The following is an 18,379-nucleotide window of genomic DNA, read 5'->3' as shown; positions in this document are numbered from 1 at the left end:
TTTTAATGTTCAATAGTCAGCGGACATTATTAGATGAAATCAGAAGAACCAAGTTAGTCCCGTTTTTGCCACTGACTTTTTGGACGCTATACAAATCAGGCCACTTCTCCACGTCTCATTTTCCCAATGAAGGTCTCTGAATGATAGGATTTCCAATATGCATATGCCTGGATATGCTTAAATTTCAATATTTTTTTAATTTTAGGCATGTTGCGTTTTTTTTTCTTCCAGCTTTGAGTTCTTTACTACCTTCAACTGTATTTCCCTGTGTTTGAATTTTTTTTTAATCCCATATTTCATGGATTGCTTCTTCGCATCATTCATGTTTCAGGTCAAACATCACCTCCTTAAAGAAGAGGCTTCTGATCATCCTCATCCAGTCACTCTCTAGCTCTTCAACCTGTTAGATTTGCGTCATGGGACTCATCACTATCTGATATCTAACTGACCTATTTACCATGTGTATTGTCTGTTTCACTAGCGACAGCATAAGCCCATGACAGCAGGAAGCTTGTTTGTCTTATCCATCTTGGTGCCCAGACTTAGACCAGTGATGGGCAGATCATATTACATAAATATTTGTTTAATTAGTCAACCAATGATGAACCAAACTTTAAATGAGTGAACCCTAAGTCTGTGTTATTATTGGGTATCAAAAAGAACATATCAAAAGTATGTTCCACTGTGAAAGAACTAGGAGATCAATGGAGATGAGGGAGAGAAAGGCAATAAGGGGAAAGATATTAAAAATTAGCAAGTTTAATATGGCAAAGTAATATCTGAGCAGGGACATGATCAAACCTACAAGCCTGTATGGTACACTGAGTGAAAACGTATGGTTTCTTCAAATTCTGGAAGACCACAGTAAGGGAATCATTTAAGAAGTGACAGAGGAGGGGTGCCTAGGTGGCTCAGTTAGTTAAGTGTCCGACTTCGGCTCAGGTCATGATCTCGCTGTCTGTGAGTTCGAGCCCCGCATCAAGCTCTGTGCCGACAGCTCAGAGCCTGGAGCCTACCTCAGACTCTGTGTCTCCCTCTCTCTCTGTCCCTCCCTTGTTCATGCTCTGTCTCTCTCTCTCACAAAAATAAACAAACATTTAAAAAAGATATAATTAATAAGTGACAGAGGAAAGTTAAATGTCTGTCTAGCATTTCCCCTCAATTCATTCCTTTATATATAACCAAGGTTACCAGGTCCCCCTTTTTCATAGAAAATATAATTTTTTTAACGTTTATTCATTTTTGAGAGAGACAGAGAGACAGAGTGTGAGTGGGGGTTGGAAAGAGAGAGGGAGGCATAGAATCTGAAGCAGGCTCCAGGAGCTGAGCTGTCAGCACAGAGCCCCATGTGGGGCTCGAACCCTTGAACCATGAGGTCATGACCTGAGCTGAAGTCAGATGCTTAACCGACTGAGCCACCCAGACACCCCTAAAATACAAAATATGGTCTCAGTTCCCCAGGGCAATAATAACTTGGGACTTGGGCTGACCCAGCTATGACAATCTGGTGGCAGTCAACTACTTGAAACAGGAAGCACAAATGACCTTGATTAGGGACTGTCTTATCTCTCAGGAAATTATATGGGACGCTGAGAGTGTTGATAAAGGATTTAATATTGGTCTTCACTTTGACAAGCTCACTGCAGATCTTCCATTGATGGGAGCTCCCAAGTACAGGGACAGTTTTGGCTTTGGCTCATTATCTGGTCACAGGAGAGATCAATAGTCATCAAACCACCTGCTGGGAGAGACAGAATTTATGGACTAAGGCCCTAGAGAGCAGAGCAATTTATTCCTTCCGCAAATTTCCTTGGGAAGGTTACTAAAGCTTCCATCCCACGGGGCCAACTTTCTGGCCTCATGGTCCTCTCTGTCTCCACCAGAGCAAACAGCCCTCACCTGCTCTCTTCCATCTCTTACGACTAGACCTGAGGAGACCGGCTTGGTACACCCCTCCTCCTTCTCATGATAAAGGTAAGAAGTCTTTTTCTGTCTCCTTCTAGATTTACAACATACCAGGTACCCACTGACACCAGGCTAGAAAAGCAAGTAATGGCTCTACAAGTAGAGACTCCAGGATTTTAGAGCTCATTCAGCCCACGGCTTATCGTGTTCCTCTAAATTCACTTGGAAGGCCTATTCTTCTGATTAAAATGGTAATAACTAATCTTAGCCTAAAAAATATTGAAGGGATGGCTAATGTAAGTTTGGAGAAGGTTTAAAGAATTAATAAAAGTCCTTTTCTTGTAAGGTACTTCATTTAATCCTCTGCTATGAAGCAGGTATTATTAATATCCTTTTAACAGATCCAAAGAAAGGAGAGAAGAATTAACATTTATTATGCAACTTAATAGGTTTCACACATCAAACCAAGGGTTCTAAATACTTTATCCCATTTAATTCCATCACAACTCCATTAGGTGAGTATTGTTATTTATGTTTTCGGAACATGAGGAGACAGACATTAATGTGAGTTGATCTGCCCCAGTGACATCGCTATTAATAATAGCTTGAGATTCTGCCTGGGGTATGGTATCACCAAATCTGCTAACCCCCTTGTTTTGCACAATGCTAACTCCACAATTTGAGAGCCACTGCCGTCTGGACATCTTGTATTTCCAGAATGCACATGGGCAAGGTTTCTCAGACACTCTTGCCACATGGGGCTGGCCTGGCTGGAGAGGTAAGAAAGAAGATGTAGATATGATGTGGGCTGTGACTTGCAGCCACCGAGATAGGTGTGGATTCACGAACAGATGCCAGCCTGGGCAGATTTCTGGGCATGATGCTGGAGTGCTGTCTCTACTCTTGCCTCTGTCCCATGCCACATGTTTAGTAACAACTTGGAAAAACAAGTTGATGACATGTGGTTACAATAAGTTTCACTCTCTTTGAACATTAAATCTACTTTTTCATCTGTCCGGAATATGGACCCCATTACTCTGCCTGTCATTCTTCTCCTGATTAATTCTATTTTTCAGATTTAAGCTTGAATATTACTCCTCTAGGAAGCCTTTCTGAATCCCCTAATCACAAACTATGTCAGAGACACATGTTGTTTAATCTTATGACACACTTCTTTACAGCATTGAATCAGACTTTTATGTACATAAATTTTTATGGCATACATATAAAATATATTTAATATATTTATATTATATTATTATATATTATATTAATTATATTAATATAACATATATTTATAGTTATATAATTATAATATAATATAATTAATTAATTACATTAATTAATATCTATTAAATACATAATATATTTAATATAAATATAAGTATAAACATGATGAACATGTTTTGCTTCTCTGAAAATGAAAAAATAATGTTTAGGGTTTTAGCATCCATGGAGCTACCTCAGTCCATGTCTGAGAAGACTATCAAAATAATGAAACACAAACAACTTGATGAATCTAATTTTGGTTAGTCTGAAGCAATAGACTGCCAATGGACAGATACTGATACCCAGATCTCTTTATACTTGACCATCCTTGTGATCTGTCCCATGCAGTATACTTCTAAGTAAGTTATTTAAAATTATAACATTTCCAGGGAGCCTGGGTGGCTCCATCGGTTGAGCGTCTGACTCTTGATTTCGGCTCAGGTCATGATCCCAGGGTCATGGGATTGAGCCCTGTGTCAGGCTCCAGGCTGAGTGTGAAGACTGCTTAAGATTCTCTCTCTCTCTCTCTCTCTCTCTCTCTCTCTCTCTCTCTCTCTCCCTCTGCCCCTCCTCCGCTCATGCTTTCTCTCTCTCAAACACAAAACAGAACGCAACAACAACAAAAATGAAAGCATTTCCAGAGCTGAAACTGAGACATAACAAAACTATGTCGTTGAAGGAATACCAAAAGGAAAATGGGAGAAAATTTAGGGCTGCATGATAAAAGCTCTTAGTTCCAGAAGTGTTTCATGAAACAATGGCCCCATGCCATAGAACAGAATGGAATGTAGAGGTTACTGAGGCAGGTTTCAGCCATTACAAGAAAAGAATTTTAGGGAATTATGCTATCCAACAACAAAGCAACCAAGTTAGGAAGTAATGACATTCCCCAGGCTTTGAAGTGGACCCGATGTTCAGGTATTGTATGGAAAATTCAAGCATCTGACAGAGGACTGAACTAGGTAATTTCTGAAGTCCTCTCCAGCACTAAAAATTAATGACCTATAGATAACTCTTTTATAAATATTTTATTATAGATCTTGGAGAGCACTATTAAAATGACAGAAGTGTGGCTATCATAAAATTCTCTAAAGTCATCATTATCACACAGGTTCCAAAGCCCTCTATCAAATATAAGTGGGAAACTAGCCCTAGATGTGTTTGTTATAGCCTTCTACTTGTTATGTTCCCTAGTGACAGGGTATTTTCCACAGTGCAGCCCTAATGTTGGTTACCAAGTTGTTTTCCGTGTGGGCTCTTAAATGGATGATTTGATCATGAAATCACCTTAAAAGTGAAAGAGAAAGTTAAAACAAAAGTATAAATGACATACTTTTCATAGTATATTTATCCGTACAACACGTATTTATCAAGTGCCTATAATTTGTACATTAGGCTTGGGGATATGGGAGATGAAAATGTAAATAAGGGCAGATGTCTGCCCTTGAACTTGTGGATAATAATGATGGTTATCTGTTATCGAGCTGCTCTTGTGATGAACTATGCATTGTGGTAGATACTTTACATAATGAACTCTTTTAATCCAAACAAAAACCCTCAGAACTAAGTATAATTATTATCCCAATTTGTCAAGTAAAGAAACTAAGACTCAGAGAAATTTTATATCGCCCAGCATCACAGAGCCAGGACGTGAGATTTTTCAAACCACATCATTTAATTCAAAACTGATTTCACACAGATGCACTGCCCCTACTACTCATATTTTAATAAAATATTGAATAGGACAGGTAATATTAGAAATCATTCAGAGCATGACTGAAGTTCAGAAGAAGAAAAGAGAATTGATAGGAACTGGACACTACTCATCAGCTGTTGGAAAAACAACAGAGTCATTCGTGCCCCAGGTGCTCTGAACATCTGTGACAGTCTAGTCACATTTCTCCCTATGCTTGTGACACAGAGCTGGGTCTATGTGGACAATTTGTACTAGTGTGGTGCTTCTGGCTTATGATTTTTCTTCAAAGCTCATCATAAATAATTAATGTTGAAAATGGGAAGGTTGAGGAGCACCTGGGTGGCTTAGTCTGTTGAGCATCCGACTCTTGATTTCGACTCAGGTCAAGATCTCACGGTTCGTGGAATGGAGCCCCATATTGGTCTTTGTGCTGATGGCACGGAGTCTGCTTGGGAGGAGCCCTATGACAAATTTCCATTTCCTTCAATTCCTGCACTTCTCTTGATTGGGTATGAATTGAGAAACCAGGAGCGGGAGGCTCATCCCTGACCCTGTCCATCTCAGACCTGTGTGAGCTCTCCATGAGCATTGTTTACTTTCTTCAATTTCCATCTTATGATTGGATTTTCAGTGTTACATCCATATATTCCCGAGTCAATCCCTCAGGAGGCACTGGGTGTAAATAAATATGTGAATGAATGAGTGAATGAATGAATAGCTTCCCGCCCTCATCTTAATGACTGAACCCTGCTTTCAAGAATTCCTTGACACTTTCTTATGAATTTACTGAAAGAATTAATTTGCATTCCCCTTCTCCTATAAATTGTTGAGAATGCCACAAACTTCCTCTGCCTCTTTTTCTTAAAAAAAAAAAAAAATCTTATACAATTCAAGCCAACTCTTGGCACTTAGAAATTAAGTTATAGAGCTGTAGATATTTATGTGAAAAGACTTGGTAAAAGAAGAGGGAAAGAGAGAATTAGTCTCAATTCGAAGTTTCTAACATCAGACCTGATCAGATTAGAACATGGCTCAGAGTGTGGACTAAATATATCACTGGTCTTATTTTCCCTCCTGCTTTGTAACTCTCGGCAGAGATCCTCTCCCTTAGCTCAATGACCTGGGGAAATCACTCAATGTTGATGGAATTTGTATTCCTGGCCTATCCGTCTCCCCCAGAGCTCCAGGTCTTGTTCTTCCTTGGAGTCAGCCTGGTTTATATCTTGATCATCGGTGGGAATGTCTTCATTGTGGTGGCCATCCATACGGAAGCACGCCTGCACACAGCCATGTACTACTTCCTGGGCAGCCTCTCGGGAATAGAACTATGCTACACTGCTGTGGTGGTGCCCCACATCCTGACCAACGTCCTCCAGTCAGAGAAGACCATCACCCTCCTGGGCTGTGCCACTCAGATGATCTTCTTCATTGGGCTTGGTAGCGCTGACTGCTTCCTCTTGGCTGCCATGGCCTATGACCGGTATGTTGCTATTTGCTCCCCCTTGCAGTATCCCCTCACTGTGACTTTAACTCTCTGTGTCCATTTGGTCGTGGCCTCTGTGGTCATTGGCTTGTTCCTGTCCATACAACTGGTGGCCTTCATCTTCCCACTGCCATTCTGCCAGGCGCGGACTATCGAGCACTTCTTTTGTGATGTGCCACCGGTGATGCGTCTTGTTTGCACCAACAGCCACATCCATGAGCGGGCAGTGCTGGTGGCGGCCACATTGGCCATTGCCATGCCTTTCTTCTTCATCGCCACCTCCTACGCCTTCATTGTGGCTGCTGTGCTCAAGATCCACTCGGCAGCTGGCCGCCGCCGGGCCTTCTCCACCTGCTCCTCCCACCTCTCCGTGGTCCTGCTGCAGTATGGCTGTTGTGCCTTCATGTACCTGCGCCCCAACTCCAGCTACTACCCCAAGCAAGACCAGTTCATTTCACTGGTGTACACATTGGGAACCCCACTGCTCAACCCACTTATCTACACCCTGAGGAACCGTGAAATGAAGGGGACCCTAGGGAGAGTTCTTGCCAGGAATTGCCTCTCCCAGAGCAACTAGGGGAGGGTACAACCTTCAGGCAAGGATTTGGTTCCAGCTCATGCCAATCTCCGTGCAACTGGAATTTATCCTAGTTAATAAGTCATCTTTAAAAAATGATATAAATTATCTAATCTATTAAGCTATGTGTGCCAGAGACCTCTAAAATTTGTCTACTATTTTACTCACTAATTCTCTTCTAGAAAGGAAATTAACAAATGTGCATAACAACAGAAAGTGACAAGTATAATACTGCCTCTCGGTTATCGGCTGGAAAGAGAGGGCTCATTCAATAGATTTTCACTGAAAAAATAATAATAATAAAAAGATTACATATCGAAGTAAAGGAACCAATAAGAGTGGCAACACACACCAGTCTAGCAATAGAAGGAAGCCACGATCGCCCCTGGACCTCACAGACATAAGGTGGTACGGTATTATCAGAGACCAGTAAGAGCTAGGTTCATTGAGAGAAAACACTTGGTAGAAACTGTACCTTCAGGGCTTTAGCAGGGGAAAGGCAACAACTGACAGGACTCCAGCCATGCAAGGAGAGAGCAGGGAGATAAATAGCCCCGCCTCTCTCTGCTTGCACCTCCCAACCCAACCCTTGCCCTGTCTCCCATTGGCCAAACCCAACTGGAAGCAAGAGGGCAGTGTAGACTGAATGATTCGGTTCTCAGAAACTAGACTTGTAGAGCACGACAGGGCAGAAAAGGATCCTGAGAGTTAGGGACAAACAGAGAACAATCAGAAAAGGATTGTTTATTATATAGTATTTTATGGAGAAATGAAAATATGTTAATGACCCAATTTCCCCTTAATAAAGTATTGGCTAGACAATTATTGTATGAAAGAATATTGTTTATACCCTCTACCTCACAATGCACGTCCTCCAAATAAGCTTTATTTTCTGGGAAAAGTAACAGTAGCTTCCATGCTCATTTGCCTTAGTGAATTCCTGTTTTCCTTCCAGTTATATTCTGATAATACTTTGTTATCTTTTCACCTGTCTGGAGCTTTTAAGAAGACGATTTTTGTGTCTTTTTAAATATTCTCGATATCCCCTAGAATTTTAGGTAGTAATTAACTTCTTAGTAACACGTTCATTTATCAGTGGCATTCTACAGTCAATAATCCCTAATTTGTTATATAATTAAAGAAGTGGTTATCTGAAAGTTTACCGAGAGGCAATGAAGAAGATTTGTGGCACAGCACAGGCCCCGGAGCCACGATACCTGGGTTTGCCTCTTTCTACATGTGTGACAAGGAAAGAATCACTTAAGCCCTCTGTGCTTTGATGTTATTTTTAATCGAATGGAGACTACAATAAACGTAGCCGAAAGAATCATTTAAGGATTAAATGAATTCCGGCAGGTTTTACAATAAGCCCTATAAGCATGATATCAACCATTGTTGTATTATTATTGCTCCTATCATTATCTTCGTTATTTGGGGGCCCCAGAAGGAAAATAAAGGAAGAGAATTGGAGGGGCTACTTTCCCAAGTGATGTTATGAGAGTTTCTTCCAGCATCTTCTCCACACTTCCTTGGGGTGTTCTGCTAACTCATTAAATAGATTCAAGCTTGAGGGGATCAGCAGCAACAATGAAAGGGTAAATTTACCTGAGAGAATTCCTTCTTTTTGATATTCAGCCATTTAAGATATGTAGAGGTGAAAGAAGTGTGTTTAGTTTATAATATTTGTTAGTAGTAATGAGTGTAATGATTTTAAAGGAAACCTTTCCCATTCTACCTAAACCTACCGAAATGATTAACAGAACATATATGTTTTAGTTGGCGTGGGCTGCTGTAACAAAACACCACAGGCTGAGTGGCTTAAACAGCCGAAATTTATCCCTCAAAGTTCTGGAAGCTGTAAGTCCAAGATCAATCAATGTCTCAGCGTTTAGTGAGGACACCCTTCCTGGTTTCCTGTCTTCTCCTTGTCACCTCATATTGTGGAAAGAGAGAGAATTCTAGTGTCTTTCTCTCTATTTTTAAATGTTCTATTTACTTTTGAGAAAGAGAGACAGAGAGAGGCAGAGAGTGAGTGGGGGGGAGGGCAGAGAGAGAGGGAGACAGAATCCGAAGCAGACTCCACCTCTGAGCTGTCAGCACAGAGCCCGACGCGGGGCTCGAACCCGCAAGCTGTGAGATCATGACCAGAGCTGAAGTCGGATGCTTAACCGACTGAGCCACCCACACGCCCCTAAGTAAATAAACTTAAAAAAAAAGAAAGAAGAAAGAAACTTAAAGCTATAAACTTCTTGTGGATATGCTGTCAAGTCCTAGTCCTTTTCTGCTTCATGGATGATGATGGTGATGATGATGAGGACGATGATGATGATAGCTGACCCCTTCATGATCACTTACATGGTTTTATGCATTTATCCTTTCCAAAACTTTAGAAGAGGCATATCATTATTATCCCCAATTCATAGATAAGGAAACGGATGCACAGAAAGGTTAAATTACTATACAAGGTTTTAAAAAAAAAATGGTGAGAAGCATAACCAGAGATCAAACCCAGGAAACAGAGCATCTGAGTCCACCCACTTAATCAATATGCTCTATTACTCTTTCCAGAACGAAGTGCCCAATGCCTGGTGAGCCAAACAGCAAGGAGGCTGTTTTACTTTAGACACAGGGTGAAGCAGAAAGCAACAGATGGTGGTATGGTAGGAGATAAGATATGAAAGGAGATAAGAAATTACACAAAGTCAGAATTGTGAAGCAATGTATAGACCATAGTAAGAGCTTCGATTTCACCCTAAGTAAGGTACAAGGCCACAGGAGAGATTTGAGTGGAGTGGGAGCATTATCAGGCTTACATTTTAAGTAAATCACTCTGCTTGTGGAGTAGAAAATACGCTATTTGAGAGAAAACGGGGGACCAGAGTCTTGTTAGGCATCTGTTGTAACAATCTAGGCAAGGAATCACATTTCTGATGTCTTTGGAAGGTAAAGCCAATAGAATTTTGTACAGATGGGTTGTGGGGTGTGAGTGAAAGAGGGGAGTCAAGGAAGACTTCAATTTTTTTTTTTTTTTTGACTTCTAAAAGTGGAATGAGATGCCATCTACTAAAACTGAGACTCCTAGGAGAAAGTAAAATTTAGTGAGGAAAATCAAGAATTGTGTTTTGGGTATGTGGCACTTAAAATATATTTTGGATGTTGAAAAGGTTCTATTCAAAGCCTGCTCCCCAGTCAAACTTCCAGACAAAGCTCACAGGCATCTGTACTTGGCCCCAACTCTTTGTTTTTCTGCGTTATGGTGCTCCCGGTCTCAGAAAATAGACCACAACTACAAAACATATTCTTTTCTAGCTGGACCACAACCCACATCGCAGACGAGCCCCATACGGAGTTCCCCCAAGGAACGGGTCACCTCTTGCTCTACCTGGCCAATAGTGGATCCCTCCACTCACTTTGCCACATGGGCACAGCTGCAACCCTCTTACATCCTTAAAACCCCTTAAAAGGCCTAGCCTAGGGGTGCCTGGGTGGCTCAGTCGGTTGACATCCAACGCTTAATTTTGGCTCTGGTCATGATCCAGAGTTGTGGGATCAAGCCCCATGTCAGCCACCACACTGAGCAGGGATTCTCTCTCTCTCTCTCTCTCTCTCTCTTACCCTCTGCCCCTTTCCCCTGCTCATGCTCTCTCTCTCTCTCTCCCAAATTAAGAAAATTAAAAAAAAAACGTTTAGGGGCTCCTGGGTGGCTCAGTCAGTTAAGCGTCCGACTTCAGCTCAGGTCATGATCTCACCGCTTGTGAGTTCGAGCCCCACGTCGGGCTCTGTGCTGATAGCTCGGAGCCTGGAGCCTGCTTTGGATTCTCTGTCTCCCTCTCTCTCTGCCCCTCCCCTGCTCACATTCTGTCTCTCTCTCTCTCTCTCTCAAAAAATAAATAAACATTAAAAAAATTTTTTAGAAAACATTTAAAGGCCCAGCCTAACAGAAACTCGGGGTCGACATTCCTCTTGATGTCTGGCCCCTCTCCTCCCTTGCAGAGTGAATAAACTCTCTTCTGCTCATTGCTCTACTCTTGGTGCAATTCTTCACCACCTGCATCGCCAGCCACCCCCTCAGATACCCAGATCAGAAGAAATGTGGTTGTTGCAATCATAAATTCACAATGATGGACATGTGGATGGTACTTCATTAAAGCCTCCCTGTCCTTATATTCATCCTCCTCATTGTCCTTGGCTGGACTCTCTTTATTGTCCTGACATTCAAATGTTGGTGCTCAGTCCTTGGCCTTCTTTCTGATTTCCCTCCCCTCCTAAAGTAATCTCAATTGGTACCATGGTTTTTAACGTATTCATGTATTTACATATATTTAAAATTAGTACAGTTGCCTGGCATAGAGAAAACATTCAGAAAATATTAGCAGTGTTATGAGCCATTACCCCTGCATCGGAACCACGGACGCTGCAAGGTTCCTGCTGCTAAGCTTGGACCAGTTTGTCGTTGCAGTTACTGTGGAGTGTGCTTGAGTATGTAGTATTGAACTTGCGGCGGATTCTACCAAACTCCGGGAGCTGGGAGTTTATCAAGGAGTGCCCATAAAAGGAAAATCAGTCTATCAAGATCATGTATATTTTATTTATCATAATTGAGTTAATTAGATGCCATCGTTGGCAAATGTAAAGCATGAACTTTTCAAAGTTGATTTCTGTAAAGCTTTTCCTGATGTTTTCAAAATACTCTTGCTGCCCTTTAAAAAAATGTCTTGTGATTCTAAAAACTAAAAACAAAAAAAAAATTATTGTGGTAAGAACACAACATGAGATTTATCCTCTTAACAAATGTGAAGTGTATCATACATCATAATTACCTTCTAAATCATATAAAAATATCCGTGTAAATTAACCGTAGGGGCAATCAGAAAGTTTATAGGATGACTAAAGGAATCAAATGGTCTATATTAGCTATACATTTATGTGAAGTAGTAAAAAATAAAAATTAAAACACCCTAAATGTCCAGTATTAGGGAATAGTTTAATAAATTGTGGAACATCAATACTATTAAGTAGTCACAAAAAGTATAAGTATGAACATGACCTTTAAAAGGAAAAATGTTGGGACGCCTGGGTGGCTTAGTCAGTTCAGTGTCCGACTTCGGCTCAGGTCATGATCTCACAGTTCATGGGTTGGAGCCCCGCCTCCGGCTCTGTGCTGACAGCTCAGGGCCTGGCACCTGCTTCGGAGTCTGTGTCTCCCTCTCTCTGTGCCCCTCCCCAGCTCGCGCTCGGTTTCTTTCTCTCAAAAATAAAAGGAAATGTTACAAAAAATTTCTAAAAAGAGAAACGTTTATAACCTACAGTTATGTGGAAACTATGGCAAGGATGTAAAAGATGTTTCTAGGAATGAGGTCATCTGAACAAATAAATGTATCTGTGTGGGACAGAAAGGAAAATGGGTCTGAGTACAGCCCCCATATGCACTTACCCACCCATTCAGTCATAAGAACCAGCACAGATTTACTTGGCCATTGCCACGAATATAAAAGGCAAGCTGTCTTCACTCACATAGATTTTAGATATCTTGGACCTTTATGGAAAAATCTGATTTGCTTATTTTGGCTTCAGAGAAGACCTTTCCACGTGAAGTTGCCTCTGCCCTAAGCTTTTTTTTCCCTCCCTGTGGCTGGCACATCATTTCATAGATCTGTTCATTGCCTCGCAGAAGCCTTCCTGGAACGCAGAACAGCCCTCTGCACCCGTCTTGCCTAGAACATCACTCTCTTCTGTTCTCTTTCCCATTACCCTTATCCCATTCTCCTTCTTCTCTATAGCACCCACCCTTCTGGCATGTTATTAAATGTGAGTATTCTTGGGGCGCCTGGGTGGCTCAGTCTGCTAAGCCTCCGACATCAGCTCAGGTCATAATCTCACGGTTCGTGGGTTTGAGCCTCGTGTCAAGCTCTGTGCTGACAGCTCAGAGCCTGGAGCCTGTTTCAGATTCTGTGTCTCCCACCCTCTCTGCCTCTCCCCTGCTCACGCTCTGTTTCTCTCTAAAATAAACATTAAGAAAAATTTAGCGTGCGTATTTTTTTAATGTTTATTTATTTTTGAGAGAGAGACAGAGCATCAGCAGGGGAGGGCAGAGAGAGAGGGAGACACAGAATCCAAAGCAGGCTCCATCCAGGCTCTGAGCTGCCAGCACAGAGCCCGACATGGAGCTGGAACCCACCAACCATGAGATCGTGACCTGAGCCGAAGTCGGACGCTCAAGCAACTGAGCCACCTGGGCGCCCCAAATGTGCATATTCTTATTTATTGCTTGTGATCTGTTTTCCCCTCTCCAAGAACACAATCTCTGTGAGGACAAAATAGTTGTCTATTTTGTACACTGAAGTATCCCGAGAGTTGGAAGAAGGGCCTACCTCAGAGCAGGAGTTCAATAAATATTTGTTACATATTGACTAAAAATGTATTGTTTTTTTTCAGAATTCCACATCATTTATGTAATTTTTTTTCAATATATGAAGTTTATTGTCAAATTGGTTTCCATACAACACCCAGTGCTCATCCTGACAGGAGCCCTCCTCAATGCCCATCACCCACTTTCCCCTCCCTCCCAACCCCCCCATCAACCCTCAGTTTGTTCTCAGTTTTTAAGAGTCTCTTATGCTTTGGCTTTCTCCCACTCTAACCTCTTTTTTTTTTCCTTCCCCTCCCCCATGGGTATCTATTAATTTTCTCAGGATCCACCTAAGAGTTAAACCATATGGTATCTGTCTTTCTCTGTATGGCTTATTTCACTTAGCATCACACTCTCCAGTTCCATCCACGTTGCTACAAAGGGCCGTATTTCATTCTTTCTCATTGCCACGTAGTATTCCATTGTATCTATAAACCACAACTTCTTTATCAATTCATCAGTTGATGGACATTTAGGCTCTTTCCATAATTTGGCTATTGTTGAGAGTGCTGCTATAAACATTGGGGTACAAGTGCCCCTATGCATCAGTACTCCTGTATCCCTTGGGTAAATTCCTAGCAGTGCTATTGCTGGGTCATAGGGTAGGTCTATTTTTAATTTTTTGAGGAACCTCCACACTGTTTTCCAGAGCGGCTGCACCAATTTGCATTCCCACCAACAGTGCAAGAGGGTTCCCGTTTCTCCACATCCTCTCCAGCATCTATAGTCTCCTGATTTGTTCATTTTGGCCACTCTGACTGGCATGAGGTGATATCTGAGTGTGGTTTTGATAATGGACATGAGACAAGGAGGCCCAACGTGGCTAAAAATAAATGGCAGGAATGATGAGAAGGTATGTGATTTTAAGTCCATGAAGTCTGGAGGGAGGTGGGAAGGGAGAAACAAATAAGAAAAACATGGCAAGGCAGAGTTGGAAACGTAACTATAATTACAAAACAAAACAAAACACCACCTTTTAATGACTAAGAAAGTATCAGCAGAGAAAAAAGTTAATCAAGAAACAAAAACAAGTAAGATAAGAGGAAATGAGGCCATAGACCAGAAGGAATGATTATGGAAAAATCCTTCATAAATTTTCTACTTCTCAAGAAAAAGGCACCCACCATTCATAGAAGTTTAGAGCCGAAAGGATCCATGATGTCTATTAATCAATGACCTTGCACCCCAGATGAGGAGCCCATGTTAGAGCTTCAGTATTTGCCAAAGATGAAGGAGCCCCGTGGCAGAGCTGTAACTATACTCTAGATCCCCAGATGCCTAGGCTAGTGCTGAATTAGTGCATCGCACATACGCCATGAGTTCAGGCTGAAATGAACGTGGGCATTCAACAATGCTCATTGGGAAACTGTCTGGAACACAATGTCAGAAAGTTCCCTGGCGGGTACAGGAAAGGAATGAGGAGACCCTCATGGAATTCTCGGATAGTAAATGTCTACAGTGGCCACACAGAAGAGTTGCCCATTGGCAACTGGCTGAATTCGTCAACTCAGAAAATAATTTTCCTCAAATACTTTTCTCTAGCTGGGTTCAGCTTGAGGGGAAACCATTGGGGAAATTCCTCCTCTTTGGGGACTCATTAATTTTAAAGACCTTTTACAAAGGACACTAAATGATCTGACTAGATCAGACAAGACTGGACTCTGAGTGGCTGTACCAGAATTTATTTTCTATGGTTAAGGAAGAGACTAGCCTTCTAATTCCAAACTTGAATTAGGATTATTCGACAGGATCATCCTTCCAAAGGATATCTCTCTTACCCTACTTCACCTTGACCATAAATTTCTAAGAGGTGTCTCTTCTTCTGAATATTAGCATGTAGAGGAAACTTCTCTGTTTTTATCTGGATATTATAGGTATCACATACCATCTACTTCTCCTCTCCAGGATATATTGCACAATGCAAAGTTCATGGATCCCCATTGCATTTTATCCTGTAAGAGTCAGTGAACTCTGAGAGACAGCATCTCAGAAAAAAAAAAAAAGGAAAAGGGAAAAAAAAGGTAACCTTCTCTTTAGTGAATTACCTTAGAAGGCTGATGGAATGAAGCAAATTTCAAAATGGTAAGAGAGCATCTCAAGAGACTTAATTCCTTTGATTGATTTGACTTAGATTTTATTTTTAAAAATAATAATAGAGACACAAATTCCTATAATGTTTACTATTGGGGAAAAATACTCATGTATATCAATATTAAATTGTGGAAAACCAATGAATTATCAGAGTGTGTGTTACTATCCACTTTCACAGATACAGAAAAGGAAACTCTGATAAATGATTGAATTGCTCAGTTTCATATACCTGATAAGTATAAAGCCAGAATGAAACACGTCTTTTGCCTTTTCTTTCACTATTTCCTCCTTGGGACCATCCTAAAGAGTATAGCATGAAACTCACTTTTTTCCAGTAACGTTATTAAATCATAAACAATTTAATGGTGCTATGTGAAAACCAAAGTATTCCGTGGTGAAAAATAGTTGGAAAATTTTCAGGTAAAATTAAGCTATTTGCTTTACAATAGGACCTCAGAGAACTTTATTGTACTACTATGCATCGTGAACCTTGAGGAAGAGTGTGAATGTTTTCAATGTCATCAAACTCATTCCTGAAGCACCGCCAACAGCTCATGTTCTAAGGAACACAGTCTCAAAACTGGTTCCTCAGAAGATGTTTAAAATCTCTTCTCAGGTGCTTTGTTTCCTTATAAGGCTGGATTTGTCAATTAAGTAGTAATTTTCTTAGATCCCTCTACATAGCTGAGCCCAAGACTTGAGTCCAGAACAGACAATAAATGTTCGCGTGATTTATTTATGGGTAAGGTACCATGCATGACCTTAGAGTTGAGATGAAGAGGTTTTCTGGGAGTTCACAGAGGGAATACCTACCTCTGGAGTTGGGGGAAAATGAGAATCAGGGAAAGTTTTCTGGGGAAGAACTGAACTGAGCTCTGAAAGAGGAGTAGGATGTATCGAAGGGAAATAGTTTGGGGGGCAGGAGATGTATTAAAGAGTTCTCAAAGTATTTGGCAAAAGATGTGGCCTCCCTTACCTGTGTCCACAGTAGGAGTCTGAGTCTGGGCATGTTTTTTAGCAACACTACCAGAGTCATACCAAGTATCCTGTTTTGCCTAGATGTTTGCAATCTCTAGGTGAGTTAAGCAGCCTTTGATAAAGGTGAAAAGTGAGATATTGATATACATAGACTCTACTCTCTGCTAACTAATACATCCAATGTGGCTTCTGGCCTCAGGTTTGCCCGTAACCAGCCACATGCCTTTGGACAAGGCTTCATCTTGGTGGACCTCAGTTTTTGCATGTAGGATACGAGAGGATAGAACTGATGTCTCTTGAGTCCCCTTACAGTTCCCAGATATAAGGATTCAACTTTCTGGTTTTTTTTTTAATGTTTATTTATTTTTGAGAGAGAGAGAGAGAGATTGTGTGAGCAGGGGAGGGACAGAGAGAGAGGGAGACACAGAATCCAAAGCAGGCTCCAGGTTCTGAACTCTCAGCACAGAGCCCGACGTGGGGCTCGAACTCACAAACCGTGAGATCATGACCTGAGCCAAAGTCGGACGCTTAACTGACTGAACCAACCAGGTGCCCCTGCATATTTTCTAAAAGAGCACACGTTTGACCGATGGCAGGACCTGGCCGTGGTTTCATGGTTCCCTGACATTTTCAAAAGTGTTTCTGTGTTACATGCATACTGTTTATGCATTGCCAGGATGCAATACAGTACAAACTCCAATACTGCTTTGTTGGCTATTGAGGAATAATCATCACCTGAGTTTCCCAACATTCTCAAACTTACTGGCTCAACACGTACATCAGTGCTTCCCACTACTCATCCACTGAATCTATCTCACCCGATCCCTGCTTTATGCCCTGTAGCAGACAAACAAACTAAATAACCACTGGATTGAAGAAGTCCCAGCCAAGGTGGGGCTGGAGGAGGAATTGCAGGCTAACTGGGCTGTAGAAGGAGCCACCGGACATTGGCTTTTAAAGGAAGTTTAAAGGGCACGAGATTTAACCACAAAATAATCTGATTTACTTCGAATCAAATCAATGGCCATAGGGATACACTGATGAATAAGAGAGACATTCTTGCCCTTAAATATCACTTAAATGTAGCCCTGACTGAAATGTTTATCAGACGGGCACTACCAGAGTTGAGTGTTTTAAGCATGAACTCCCCAGGGAAGGAATACAAGTCGCTGGAAATCAAGTGAATTCACAGGTAGTGATGATAACAGGGTTGGGAGGTTCTTTGAGAACAGCAGAGTGAAAAACCTTTGAAAATGAACCCTGAAGAGGAAAGCCCTATTTTGTAAACACATACTCTGTTGCGTCTGGTTTTTCAATAGGCTATGTAGACCCACCTTGGATATGTGTGCGAGTTGCTCCTTGAAATCACCTTGTAGTGACTTGTCCTGGCAGACATCAGGTTCCAATACTACATGTCTTACTTTATCCCCAGATTATGTCTTGTACCAAATCTTGCATTTTCTCATGAGGTACAGCGCTGCACATTCAATGCCCATGTCTTAATCCGATAGAATCATTTTGAAATGTTTTCTTGAATCCAGATCTCTTATGTGGTTTTCACCACACATAATTATAATTATTTTACTGAAATCTCACTTCCACTTTGTTTTACTCTTCCTGATTTTCTGTTACTATTATTATTCAAGGTTTATGAGACCAACTGTACAACCTGGAAGGATTCGGCTGTAGAGGAAGCTCTTCCATTCTGAAAGAGACAAGAATGAAGGGTAAATATCCAAAGGAAACTCACCACCGTGAGAAAAGAGAGGGGAGGGCAGTTGGACGCTTGTTATGCCCCAGACACATTATTTTTTGAAATATTTAATCTTCATAAATTCCCTATTAGGCACCAGATTCACTTCCTCCATCATACATTAGAGAACCAAGGCTTACCAAGTAACATAATTAATGTGAAAATTAAATTAGCAAATATAAGGGGACTAGATTTCAAAACCAGATCTCATTGACTAC

The 18,379-nt window shown here is 41.3% G+C and overlaps 1 protein-coding gene across 1 annotated transcript; it reads left to right on the top strand.

Annotated features, from left to right (window-relative positions):
- Positions 1-5,985: 5,985 nt before the first annotated feature.
- LOC131488876 (olfactory receptor 10W1) lies at positions 5,986-6,930 on the top strand. The gene has a single exon (XM_058690723.1). The coding sequence runs from the start codon at positions 5,986-5,988 to the stop codon at positions 6,928-6,930; it is 945 nt and encodes a 314-aa protein (XP_058546706.1).
- The last annotated feature ends 11,449 nt before the right edge of the window (positions 6,931-18,379 follow it).

The sequence above is a fragment of the Neofelis nebulosa genome, chromosome 10 (genome assembly GCF_028018385.1).
Source record: "Neofelis nebulosa isolate mNeoNeb1 chromosome 10, mNeoNeb1.pri, whole genome shotgun sequence".
Classification (NCBI taxonomy): Eukaryota; Metazoa; Chordata; class Mammalia; order Carnivora; family Felidae; genus Neofelis; species Neofelis nebulosa.
Note: the sequence above shows the minus strand (reverse complement) of the source record. Positions and strands in the feature narration are given on the sequence as shown.

Bases quoted from the DNA above. Each gene is read 5' to 3' on its own strand.
- LOC131488876 (XM_058690723.1), top strand. From the start codon at position 5,986: ATGACCTGGGGAAATCACTCAATGTTGATGGAATTTGTATTCCTGGCC.